The 14,231-nt window shown below is 40.9% G+C and overlaps 1 protein-coding gene across 8 annotated transcripts in view; it reads left to right on the forward strand.

The window, feature by feature from the left end:
* The window catches only part of LOC122789279 (dynamin binding protein), a 1,317,438-nt gene that overhangs the window by 1,028,876 nt on the left and 274,331 nt on the right, over window positions 1–14,231 (forward strand). For all 8 annotated transcript variants that reach the window (XM_044056581.1, XM_044056587.1, XM_044056586.1 and 5 more), the window contains one exon: window positions 5,913–6,012. In XM_044056581.1, coding sequence (XP_043912516.1) covers window positions 5,913–6,012 — 100 coding nt within the window. The remainder of the gene's footprint in view (window positions 1–5,912; window positions 6,013–14,231) is intronic.

Here is a 14,231-nt window from a genome sequence, read left to right on the forward strand (position 1 = left end):
ATTACTCAGAATCTAAGAAAAGGCTCAGATACTTTCTTTTACTACCTCAGCACAGACTTCTTGCTATTCCACCTGTTCTAGAGATAGTAGATGATGTATTTTCAGAGTCCAGCCTGTCTCTTGACTCTTTACCCCCTGCACCTGTTAAGCCAGACAGATACTACAGGGTTCCAGATTACCACAAATTTATATATAAAAACCCTGCTGCTGACCCAGAAACTATATCTCAGGGTCCCAAAGGGGTCAAAGCTTCCACTGTGAAAAACCCTGTCCCCTCTGATAGGGATTCTAGGGCACTGGACAGATGGGGACAAAAGTTTACACTTCTGCTACCTTGGCTGCAAGGGCTTTAAATTGTCAGTTTCATATGCTTAAATATCAGCAATATTTAATGTCACTGCTAAAACAGAAAATGTTGCCAAATTCTGAATGTCCAGATAACAAGGAAATGCAAAATTTGTTGCATGCAGCTGAACAAGTGGGAAAACATACTTTGCAATGTGGTTTTGATTCACTGGAGGCCTCTTGCAGGGACGCTGTTACGGGTACTGTCATTAGAAGGCATGCTTGGTTAAAGGAACAAAATCTGCCTGATCATGTTAAAGCAAAATTATTGGATGCCCCTTTACAGCATGATACTTTGGTGTTAAGGCAGAAGAGGTGTTGAAGAAAATGGAGGATAAAGCGAAATCTATGCAGACAGTTAAGGATTTCTTACAGGTACAACCACCCAGATTTAGCAGGAACTGGCCTTCAAAGAATTGGTCCTTTCCAGTGTCAGACAGGCCACAAAGTGGCAGATACAGACGCCCTAGAGGCAGAGCCCAGCCCCAAGGCTCATACAGGCCTAAACAATGGGGTGCTTCTACCTCCAAAAGCAGAGAAGACAAGTCACAGCCATATAGAAAACAGTCCCAATGACTTTCTTCTGCCAGTACCAAGCACTTATCTTTTGGCAGCCCCCTTAAGGGGAAAACTAGCACTTTTTTCACAAAATTGGCATATAATCACCCAGGACAAATGGGTCTTGAATATAGTGTCCCGTGGCTACAGTTTCCACTTTCACACCCTGCCAAAGGCAAAAGGTATGCCAGACCTGCCACAAAGTCAATGGGCAGAGGCACAAATGCAAGTTACATCCCTCATGGACACGAGGGCCATTCATCTAGTACCACAGCAAGAGCAGGGACAAGGATTTTACTCAAGACTATTCCTGGTACCCAGAAAGGACAAAGCATGGAGACCGATTCTGGACCTGTCTATTCTAAACACTTTTCTGGACGTTCCAAAATTCAAAATGTTGACTCTGCAGCAGCTTCTGCCCATGCTGGGCAAGAAGGCTTGGCTTGTAACTTTGGACCTAAAAGAGGCATACCTGCATGTCCCAATCAGACAATCTTGCAGACTATACCTCAGATTCATAGCTGGATCAATGCACTACCAATTATCTGCACTGCCCTTTGGCTTATCTACTGCGCCCAGGGTCTTCACAAAATGCCTGGCACCAATAATTGCTTTCTGCAGACAAAGGGGAATTCAAATATATCCTTACTTGGACGACTGCCTTATTCAAGCAGAGAACAAAGACATTCTACTGAGGCATCTGGCGTTTGTACCAAGATTACTAATTTGCCTAGGGTACACGGTAAACAAAAAGAAATCAAAACTTGTGCCCTCTCAAGAGATAATATTCCTGGGTGCAAGTTTAAATACAACTGCCCAGATGGCTTATCTCATGCCAGACAAACAAAGACAACTGACTTCTTACTTCGAAATGTTGGCAACAAAGACCCAGTTATCTGCAAGAAAAATTCTGCAGCCTTTGGGCTTCATGGCATCCTGCATTCTACTAATTCCATATGCAAGACTGCATATGAGGAAACTACAATGGTATCTAAAAAGTGTTTGGACTCAACATTGCCACAGCCTGGAAACATGAATTACCCTCATTCCCTGCCTGCAACAGGAGTTTTGATGGTGAGCACAGGCCTGTCACCACAACAAGGGACAGCCATTCACTCTACCCACTGCCAGGCAGACACTAACAACAGATGCATCAGATTATGCCTGGGGGCCACATGGCAGGAAAATGCATTCAGGGAGCATGGCCAGCAAGCCAAATGCATCTTCATATCAATCAAAAAGAGATGCTAGCTGTTCAGAATGCCCTGACAGCCTTCACGGATCTACTTCATCCAGGACAAGTACTGGTAAAGACGGACAATACTACAGTCATGTGGTATATAAACAAGCAGGGAGGCACACATTCCTACCCCCTCTGCAGACAAACCATGACTTTGTGGAACACAGCATTGACTTATCAAGTACACCTGCAAGCACAATTCCTGCCAGGAAAGACAAATACTCTGGCAGATGAACTAAGCAGAAATCTCAAGGATCCTCACGAGTGGAAACTAGATCTACAAATCTTCAACATGATAACAAGGAAACAGGGATGCCCAGACATAGATTTATTTGCCTCCCCGCACAACTGCCAACAACAGATATTCTGCACAAGGACTTATCACAAACAAGCATGGAAAGTAGATCCACAAATCTTCAACACGATAACAAGGAAATGGGGATGCCCAGACACATATCTATTTGCCTCCCCGCACAACTGCCAACTACAGAGATTCTGCACAAAGACTTGTCACAAACAAGCATGGAAAGTGGATGCCCTATCATTCAGCTGGAAAACCCTTACAGTTTATGCCTTTCCTCCACTGCCTCTCCTCCCCAAGGTACTCCTAAAGGTCAGACAAGAGAAGCCAAAATTGATACTGATTGCCCTAAACTGGCCACGCCAGCACTGGTACCCAATCCTAAAGAGCTTGTCTCAAGGCCCATGCTGGACGTTGCCTCAGATTCCTCATTTGCTGACCCAACAAAACAATCAGATCCTGCACAGCCAACTCAGAACCCTAAATCTGGCTGCATGGCTGATGATGTAACCATTCAGAACTCACTTCTCTGTAAAGCCGTTATGGATGTTATTTTGGAGGCCAGGAGACCCAGCTCTAGAAAATCTTGTACAGAAAAATGGAAGAGATTATGTGCTTGGAACCAGGCACTAGGAATGGACACGCTTGTACCAAATATCCCTCAGATTTTACAATACCTAACTGAGATGCTGGAGAAAGGCCTATCCTTCTCATCAGTTAAGATCCATGCCTCTGCCATTTCAGCTCATTACAATACGGATCCACCTATTTTTTCACATCCACTGCTAAGGCAGTACCTCAGAGGGTCCAAAAACATAAGACCTCCAAGGAGAGCTCCAACACCTGCATGGGACCTCAATTTTGTCTTGGAAAAACTCACACTGCCTCCTTTTGAGCCAGCCACTACAGCTGACATAAAATACTTATCATGGAAAACAGCTCTGCTCCTGGCAATAACCTCGGCAAGAAGAGTCTCAGAGTTACAGGCACTAATGGCTGTGGAACCTTTTATTATTTTCTATTCGGGCAGGGTTTCTCTAAGGATAAACCCAACATTTATGCCTAAGGTAGTGCCCAGTGTGGCTCTTAACCAAACCATTCATTTGCCTACCTTTTATCCAAACCCACAGAATAAGGGGGAGAGACTTCTGCATTCTTTGGACATACACAGACAGCTACGCTTCTACTTGGACAAAACTGAAGCCTTCAGAAAGACTGAGCAGCTCTTAGTGGCATATGCTGCAGGATCGCATGGAAAAGCTATTTCAAAGCAGACTATTTCAAAATGGATAGGACACTGCATTCGTTTCTGCTGTTCACAACATGGCAAATCAGTGCCTAAGGGCATTAGGCCACATTCAACCAGAGCAGCAGCCACTTCAGCAGCCTTCCTCAGAGGAGTACAAACCAAGGACATTTTGGAGGCTGCAACTTGGACTTCAATGCACACTTTTACAAAGCACTACCACTTATCGCTTTACTCTAAATCCAGAGCAGGCTTCGCCACTGCAGTTCTGCAGGGCCTCATAGCCACTCCTAATTCTATCTAGGCCCAGCCACCCTACCTCAGCTTTGGGATTCAACCCAAGTGTAATGACTGCAACAGTGAAACACGATGAACATAGTACAGTTGCGTACCTAACATAAATGTAGATGTTAAGAGTGTATTCACTGTTGCAGTCCAGGTTACCCTCCCTCCATCCCCCTTTCATTGCTGGGACTTATCTGTACTTTTCCTATGTGGTGTATTTGCTTGTAGATGAAGGTAATGTTTATGTTAGTGCATGCTTTTTTATGAGCCGAATTTTTAGCCTACCCTTTTGAGAGCACCTGACATCTAGGGCAAGAAAAACTGAAGAAAATGGCGTCGGCTGTATCTTTTATACCCCTGGCGCACTGACGTCAGGGAAGAGGCGACAGCAACCGACGCCGGACCAGGACTTTGGAATTAAGGCCGACTGCGGGTAGCCTGCCAGCAGGATAACCCAAGTGTAATGACTGCAACAGTGAATACACTCTAACATCTACATTTATGGTAGGTACACAACTGTACTTTTTATCTCTTTAAACTGTATACAGCACTTAATGGTAGTATTGTACTTTGCATTCCTCAGAAAAGTGAGACCATAATTGTAGATATTTTGAGTGTATTATGAGTCAAAGGTTGCAATGTTTTGGAGTACTCCCCTCAAACTCAGAAGTAAGGCAGCCTTGTAGTTAGTGTATATAACTAGCAGGAGTTTGGGGAATGCAGTTACCTAGGTTAGGTAGTGTGGAGGGTTGAAACCCCCCTGCAAAACCTGCTTTACGCATTCAGCATTCATTGTGTTTTCTATGAAACTGCAGTTTAGATTTTGAAGTTTCAGGAACTGCAACTGAAACTCATCATTTTGATAAGGGGTCTTGAGGACAGTATATGACTACATAACATCTTGAGTCAGGAAGGACTTTAAATTTTGTCTGCTGATACATGAGGGGACAAGATGAGTCTTGAAGGTGAGAGAACTGTATCTTTTATATGTTCCTTCCCACTTGCGCTTAGAATCCTCCGGCATTCCAGATATGGCCTTGAACTACAAAACAAATGTTCTTTAACTGATCTACTTGGAATCGAGGTAGAATGAAGGGATGTGGTTAAGCAGTTTGGAAACCTCTGTTTTGTGTTTTTGTTGTATGTTTTCCATAATTTTTAAATACATTTTGATGAAATAAGTTATTGAAATAAGGTCTGAAGTTAGTATGTGCAGCACACTGCAGCAGTGGCGTAGGATTTAGTGTTGAAGTACATGCTACAGCTACCAAGTACCTAATTCATTATGCATTGCTAAGTTTCAGGTTCTTTGTTTTTGCCATAGTGTGCAGAGAAGTTTCTCCATGCATACACTATATTGAAGTACATTAATTATGGTTTGGTTTCCTGTTCCTGCAGGCCAGGGTACATATATAAATTTCTAGATGCAGTCACTGTGCAGTAGTTATGTACACTGCCCCTGATGCCGCACAGAACTGGGGCTGTGATACACTTCATGTCACCACTGACCTGACAGACCCAGTTTCAGAGTGACTAGCAAAATGAAAATAGTTCAAGATTATACGTAATGCAACATTTTAGTGTTGTGCTTCCTAGACAGAACCTCTCGTAATGGGCTTTCTTGGCATTGTGGGCCCTACTAACACTGCAGTTTTGATATACCACTTGTTACTTCCAGTACATGGGTAAAGTCTCTCTTAATGCGATTTGGAAGCTTTGGTCTGATTATTTGACATGCTCAAAGTTTCAGTAATTTACAGATGGAAGTTGTCAGAGTTGCGACCCATTGCTATAGTTGTGTAAGAGTTCCCTTAGCCAGTGGAATACGTTTTTGTAAATTGGCATCTTGCCTGTGCGTAATTGCTATGTGACAGTTAATTTAAATGTTAATAGAATGGTGCAAGTCAGTAACTAATCACTTTTTTATCCCTTTTCAGCTGCAAAATGTGGACTTTGATGGCCTCTTTGGCAACATTCAGATGGTAATTGAAGTTTCTCAGCAGTTGTTAAAAGACCTAGAAGATGCTGATAATATAGGTAATTGCTTTGTGTAATTTTTATTGTCATAGAAAATAAGATGCAAGTAAACTATTACTGAAGAGCCTAGAAAATGTGAATTTCCCATTTAACTGCACATATTTCGATTGAACATGTTTATTTTATACTTACAAAAGTCTGCTTGGTTTGTAGTTCAGTGAAAGTTAAGTAATTCTGTTGTATCCCCTACCTATAACTGATGTGATATACATGGGAGTTTGCTTTGCCTCTGCCTTCACTGCGTAAGGTTTGCTATGAAGTACACACAGTCCCTTCCTGTGCTGTACCTGGACTAGAGGGAAATCTTCTCGTATGTGTCACAAAGCATCCATTGTCCTTGCTTATGCAGTTTGGTTTGTAGTTAAATGTGCATCATCATTCCCCTTAATGTAGTAAAGATACCTTCACTGCGGTGGTGGTGCTGCGGTAGCGTTGTCGCCTCACAGTAAGACGTTGTCCTGTTCGATTCTCAGCTAGAGTGTCTTCTGTGTGGAGACATGCGTGAATGGGCGTACCTTCGTTGAAGGTTTTGCGTCAGGGCCGGCAACTCGGCACGTAAAATTCTACTGCCAATCATTAGCAGACTGGAGTTCCACTGTGGCGACCCCTAACCGGGAAAAGCCGAAAGACACGACAACAACTCTAGTTTTGGAAAGCTTGTTTACTTGCTAGTTTGGTACCCTAGTGTACATAAAGGAAGCCTTCAGTCCCTATTCATGCAATTATTTAGTTCTTTTAATTTGTTTATTGGGGGTTAGTGAACTGATCCAGGTGAATTAATTTTAGCCACAGCCTAGGAGCGTTGTGAGTTGCTCAGAGTTGCAGAGTAGGCAAATGGAGGCTCTGGGGACCAAAACGTAAGCCATAAGATGAAGTCCATTGACTAGTCATTGCTTCAGTGCTCTGCACGAACTACCAGAAATGTGTTTTATTGCTAAATAGAATATATGAAATGATGCGTTTTTTTTTTTTTTTTTTTTAAGACTTGGGCCAAATTTGCAGAAACAGCAGTAAATCACATTACTAGTAGCTATAATGCAGCATGTAATGCACTTCTGAATCAAAAAGTAGTAGATGTTTCAACATTAACTGACTTTTTATGAGAAAGTTTATCAACAAACTGGCCTATCTAGCTAGCTATGACCAGCTTGCAGGTCATTGTGAAAATGTATTTGTGTACTTCAAGGCCAGAAAAGATTTTTATTTGATTATAGTCCGAGTTTAATTCCACTTGTTCAGTATTTGTCCGAACCTCTATATTATACTAGTTAGCAGTTTTTGAAAATGTGGATAATTTCATCTTTCAGAACCATATAAATGAATGTCCCAGTACAAATATCAGAGCTATGTTGACCTTTCAGTTAATATATTTTGCAAAAGGATGAGATGTTACCTCCTCCCAATATGAAGGTTTGTTTTAGAAAGCAGACATTCTTCAGACCTTTAGACTCTGCTCAATATTTCATCAGCATTTGGCCAAGTAAGCATTGATCAGTTGTAATACAGTCTTCAGGGAGGCTATTCCAAAACCCATGCTTCTAATGAAGGCTGCATCTCCAAAGATGGTTTTGGCCCTACCTGCTGCAAGAATTGGATTCAAGCCTAAGGGAGGAAACCGTGTACTTGACTTTTAATATTTTCATTTTATTATAGTATGTATAGTATATACCTTTGAGTTTGAAGGCTTAGTGTGCATAGAGTACTATCCAAAGGTTTCACATTGAGTGTGTGTGTGTGTGTGTGTGTGTGTGTGTGTGTGTGTGTGTGTGTGTGTGTGTGTGTGTGTGTGTGTGTGTGTGTGTGTGTGTGTGCGTGCTCCGTGAGGATCAAGGAGAATACGAATAGTCAGTTTCCATATAGATCCTGAGGTGCATTTTATAATTATAAGATGATATTCTCTCATCCTTTCCCCAAAAACATGCCCAGTGACTTCCCTTCTTTTATTCCACTGACCCATTTTTTCTTTCTGTGGGTAGCCAGGCACCTTGTATTCCAGCTGAGAGCCCTATTGCCCGTTTGCTCCCTGGAATGAGGGCCTAATCAAGTCCATTCTTTGCCTGGAGAGGCAAGAGATGGGTGGTAGGGAGTAAGCCAGTTTGTGACCCAGAGTACTCCTCTCCAAGTCTTTGGAATTCTTAACCTCTGTGGCAGGTCTCCGAGATCTCCTATATGTTGCGTCCACACAACTTCCCTGCCTAGTGCGACACACTGCTGTATAGCTTGTGCTCAGCAGGTCTGTACTGTGTGAATGCAGTAACGTGCTCGTCCTGTAGGTGGCACTCAAGCAACGAACCAGAGTTGCCTTCCTCCCAAAGGATGGTGAGCCAGCAGCTGCTGCTTACTCCCTTCCTCTCTTACCCATCTCCTGTAGTGTCCAGTCTGCAAACTGAACACTGGCCACAGTCAGGGCTTCATTCATCTGCATCATGGATACATTTGGAAATCCACATTCTGAATGAAAATAAAATTCTCCTGTCCTGTGGCTGGCCTCACTATCCTGTGGACTTGGACATTACAATCTGAATGTTTCTAAGCTGCTTCTGTAACTCCTAGATGTTAATGTAGATGGAGTTTACATATAGAATTTATGTACAGAACCCCTTTATTATAAGAAAGCTGTAAGAAGATTGGATATATCCTTAGGATGACAGTGACATATGAAGTATTTCATGGGAGACTTTAATGTGCCATGTATTAATTGATACTCCTTGTCTGTAGCCTCTTCAGAGCCAGAATATTCTTTATGCCTTGTATGGGACTGGTCTTACCTAGTTCTAGAACTTGATCAATAAAGAGTGGTCTAGACTTGGTTTCCTCAAATGTAGAGAGAGAGAGAGTGCTATGGAAGTGGGCAGCCATTTCTGAGCAAGCAATCAAGGTGCACGGTTCCCTGTTTAACCACAGATGTGCCAATCAAGATAAGCTGATTGAAAAAAAATATGTATTCTAAGTGAATAACAGCATGTCTATTAGGAGGGCCTTTCTGTCAGTACTGCCCTTCATCTGTTTCCAAATATGAGAGGGAAGGCCACAAGGGTCACATGCCTGCTGCTCACTTTAACACAAATTGTCTTTGTGTTGAATCTGTAGTATGGTTCAGCAGCAACTTGAAAGACAGAAAATGTCTGGTCAAATTGTCCAGTGAAGGATCTAATGACTTTCTCAGCAACAAGGAACTCCTTCAGAGATCAGTTATGGTTAATCCTTATTCAGCTTTCATGTCTGCTTTCGGATCACACATTGTGCTGATCTGGCTTTACGTCCCTTTGTGGATGATATAGCCATGTTATGGACTGATGACCATTACTGTGAAGCCCAGAAGAAACTGCAGTGGAGTTTCCCAAAACCTGAGAGTTGGTTAGCAATCTTCCATCTGATACTAAACTCTAGCAAGAGTAAAATTGTATTTTGCTGCAGTTTAGTATCCGGCTTCACTTGCACTAATTTATTATCATAATAAAAATGGAGATAAGATGAAACACACTGAACAGCTAAAATACTTGGAAGTCCTTAATGAACAATTCACTCTCCTTCGAAAAGTAGATTACATAATGTGTCAGAAAATGTCACCAGATACTAATGGACCAGTACCCGCGGTGGTGGTGCTGCGGTAGCGTTGTCGCCTCACAGCAAGACGCTGTCCAGTTCGATTCTCAGCTAGAGCGCCTTCTGCGTGCAGACATGCGTGAATGGGCGTACCTTCGTTGAAGGTTGTGCGTCAGGGCTGGTAACTCGGCACGTAAAAGTCAACTACCAATCATTAGCGGACTGGAGTTCCGCTGTGGCGACCCCTAACCAGGAAAAGCCGAAAGACACAAGAACATACTAATGGACCCGTACAGAACAAGGGCCTTTCTGCATCCAACTTGTAAGCCAAGACTTTTTCTAGGGTTGCATTGTGTACACTGCTCATATACCAGGGTTACTTAAACTTAAGTAGGTACATCATAGATGAATATGATTTTGTCACACATCTGTATGACTCCCCTTCCAGTCCCTGGAGCTATTAAACACTCATTGCTGAGACATCCTAACAACAGTATATTTAACTTATTACATACAAAGAAACACAATTTCCTGCAATTATTACAAGTAATCCTCTGCTTAAAAAAAGCATCATTAGGATTTGTATTCTTAACGTCTTAAATGTGTTTCCTGATTCTCATATTTAAATGAATGGAAATGTATGAGTATAGTTGTTTTGGCAGAAATTTGGAGTATGATCTTTAAGTTTTAGTGCTTAATTTGCAAATAAGATTTGTAGCTAGTAGACAACATGTCCTAAATGGCCACATGGCTGTTAAATGCACCCTAAAACATGTAACATTTCATATTTTTTTCTTCTGGAACAATTAAGCTTCACTTGTTTTCTTATTGTTGTTAACTATATGGTACATTTTATTGGCTGTTGAAAATCACATGGCTTTTCAGCTTTTTTTGTGACATTATGAAGATAAAAGCACTAAATTTAAGTTTTGTCTCCAGTGTTGGTGTGTTTTGTGTTTGTTTTCAGTTATTCCTAGGGCTGGCTTGTGGTATCGGACTGCTGGGCTGCAGCCCCCCCCCCCCAATTTTGTTGTTACAAAAAAAAGTTTAAATATTGTTTTTACACTGTAGCAGTTTGAACCGCAAACTAGTGTATAAAGTTGAAAGTGTGCTGTTTCGAGGAACCTTGAGCTGTGCACGTGTGCTTGAGTTCTGCTTTAAAGAAAAAGGAAAGAAAAAAAACTATTTTCATGTTGCCAAGCTGTTTAAAAAACTGCAGACATCAATGAATATGCCCAGAAATCATTGCAGTTTTAATCGCAGGTAAATTATAACCTGACTGGACTGTTAAGTCAGCAACTATGTCACGTAATCTGAGTACATAACATGGCTGCTGATTAGTCCTGTTGCTCTCGCGTTCTCTTCCCGCACTTTAACAGAGTTAATTTGCAAGGAGGAGAGAAGGAGAGAGATGGACGAGTCGACCAGGAGAGCAGTAGGAAAAATTGATACAAAATAACACTTAGTGGTTCATTGAAAATTTACTTGTTATGTAAGTAAGAGAAGCCAAGGATTCCTTGGCAAGGAAGATTTTTTTTTTAAATTAATTCCCTGTCCTCAAAAAAAAATCCATTACTTAAGTTCCAAGTGCTTTTTTTTTTGCAGCGCCAACCAGATACTTTCTCAGTTTTTTCCTGCCAGGATTAACCAAATACTTTCTGTATTTATTTATTTTTTCTTGGCAGGGTAGACCAAATAATTTCTGTATTTAATTATTTTTCCTGACAGGGTCGACCAGATACTTTTTAAATGGTCCAGATGAGGTGTATACACTTTCTTTCTCGCATCCTGGGCTGGAGCTTGGCAGGGTCAACCAGATAGTAGAATCTGCTAGCTGTTTTAGGAGCTGTTTATGATGTTTTTTTAAAAATATCCCAGCATGGTCAACCATCTACTTAGAAGGTGGTACTTGTGTTTTGGAAGCTGTTGAGGACTTTCTTTTTAACATAATATCCTGGCAGGGTTAACCAGATACTAGGGAGGCAATGTGTTTTGGGGACTGTTTTTTTTTTTTTTTTATTATTATTACATATAGTACATTGGCAGGGTCAAGCAGTAGTGTTCTGTGTATTGTGGGGGCTGTTGATGTCTCTGTGTCTTTTTTTATTATAATAATATCCTAGCAGGGTTAACCAGATAGTAGGGAGGCAATGTGTTTTGTGGACTGTTTTTTTTTTTTTTATTATATATAGTACATTGGCAGGGTCAATCAGTAGTGTTCTGTGTGTTGTGGGGGCTGTTGATGTGTCTGTGTCTTTTTTTTATTATAATAATATCCTAGCAGGGTTAACCAGATAGTAGGGAGGCAATGTGTTTTGGGGACTGTATTTCTTTTTTTTTCACATAATACAGTGGCAGGGTCAACCAGATGCTAATGGTCTGTTTTTTGGGGCTGTTGATGACTTTTTTTTTTTTTTTTAATATAACATCCTAGCAGGAGTCAAAGAGATACTAGGTATGCAATGTGTTTTGGGGGGCAATTTGTGGATAATGTTTTTTTTTTCTCTCTTTTTGCAGGGTTAGTCAAAATACATTAGGACGTTTTTTCAATGTTTTGTTGAAACAAACTCTACTCTTGCATGAGTAAAGTGTGTATGGGTGAACTGAAGTAAGATCATGTGCAAGTTTTTGGCTATGAGATGTGAAAGGAATACAGTAATGTAAACATGTTCTTTTATTTTCATTATTTTAAACCTTGTAGGCTCAAAGCAGATTCTCTGGGTAGGCAGTTGGGATGAGGGCAATGCATATGTGCGAATGGAATGATTGCAGTTCTGCAATCCTTTGCAAGAGTAATGTGATTTGAGTGAAGTAAGATCGACCACAAGCTCTCAACTCTTGAGTATTGTTTATGTGAGAGAAAAAGAATGCTTACCTTACCTGTTGTCTTTGTTTTTAACCTCGCAAGATCAAATCAGATACTGTGGGTGGGGTAGGACTGGGGCTGTGTGTGAATGAAACAAATGTGCCTACTGTTCCAGCTTTGCAAAAGTGTAATACTTTTCTGCCTGTACTTTAAGGTGAACGTAAAATAATTAACAAGTTCTTAATGTGTGTTATTTCATATCTATTCATGTATACACTGAATGTTTGTTCAGAAATGTTTGTAATATGTTGGTAGACTATTCAGCATGTGCAATAGTGACTGTGTACTTATTTTATATAAATTGGTAGGCATGGCCACAGTAACATAGCTTTACCCATTTGTAATTGACCCCAGTGTAACATAGCTAGACCCCTTGAAGTTGGCCACACCCATTTAGCTGGCTGCTGCAGCTCCCCTTTGATTTGAAGTCACCAGCCGCCACTGGTTATTCAATTTTTCTGTATCGGTAGATAACTTATGGATGTATTAAAAATCTTTAGGACCAGTTCAGTAAAGTAATCCTTAGTTATAGCCTGGTTAGTAGTCACAATACAAGTGTACATACATTTATCATTTGAAGGAGCCAATCCTTTATGTAATTTACCATGTATCTAAGTAATAAAGTTTGACACAACATATTTACAGTTGCACAGAGTCAGTATCCAGGCAGTCATGTAGCTTGTAATAGCTGTTAAACAACAGTGAGTAATTCTTTCACAGTGTTCATCTCCAAGGTAGGCAGTGAGTGAAGTTAACAAATGACAGTCAAGCTGCAAATGGCACTGTTTTTTTTTTACTGATAAGAAGCAATTACACTAGTGTCATACATTCCCCCTTGTCTCAAATCCATTTCGGCCAATAATTTAAGTATTTCTGCATTTCTTTATTCTTTGACCATTAGACAGGAAATGGCAGAAATTTCTGTTATTCAACCACATTTGTAACACTTTCATTAAATCTTTGTCTCAGTTTGCCACTGCTTTTCTGATAACCGCATATGAGGCTCCTCTGTTATTGTCCATCATTACTGGAACAAAAGGAAGTAAAGTGATCCATGCACTCCATCCAACAAGTGACCTATCCAATCAATACCAGTGGCTGCAGCCCCTCTGATTCTAGCTTTGACCTCTTCATTCAGACTTCCCTTCTTAGTCATCCTTCCCAGATACTTGAAGCAGTTAACTTGTTCCACTGTCTTCCCATCTTGTGTTGGTAAATGTCTCTGCTCTTTCTTGCATGTATTGGGAGTAGTATTGTATTTGTTAGTTATGTTTATTCCTCTACTTCTATGAGTTGTTTCACTTTCCTTTGTAATCTCAAGAATTGAGGTGATGCACGGAATTTCTTTTAGGCTACACGTGTAGTTCTAAAATGACAGTAAAGTTTACTTTGACTTGGACTTTCTATCTCAATTCTCAGCTTCTTCTGATTTCCCCAATTTGCTGCCATTACCACTGCCTTGTCAGTAGCCTTCAGTTTTGCATTCCATTCCTCTATCCTTTGCTGAAGTTTTTGCTCAGTCTACCAGTAATGCCACATTGTCTGCATACAGCATCTTTGTTGATCTGTCCCCTGCAGCCTGTTTGCCAATGTAATCCATCACCAGTATGATAAGCAGTGGGCACAGAGCTGAAACATGTTACACACCCACTCCCAATGGGAACCCCCTTTGTGACACTGTAAAGAGTTATGCTTTTGGATGCTGCTAGGATAAGGATAAAAATATGTTTTTAGACATTTTACCACACATTAGATGGAATATGTAATACATTTTTCTTGTGGCTATGCATGTGAGGAAGAAGCAATC

This window comes from Protopterus annectens, chromosome 14.part0, assembly GCF_019279795.1.
Source record: "Protopterus annectens isolate FY-2018-M chromosome 14.part0, PAN1.0, whole genome shotgun sequence".
NCBI classification, from domain to species: domain Eukaryota; kingdom Metazoa; phylum Chordata; order Ceratodontiformes; family Protopteridae; genus Protopterus; species Protopterus annectens.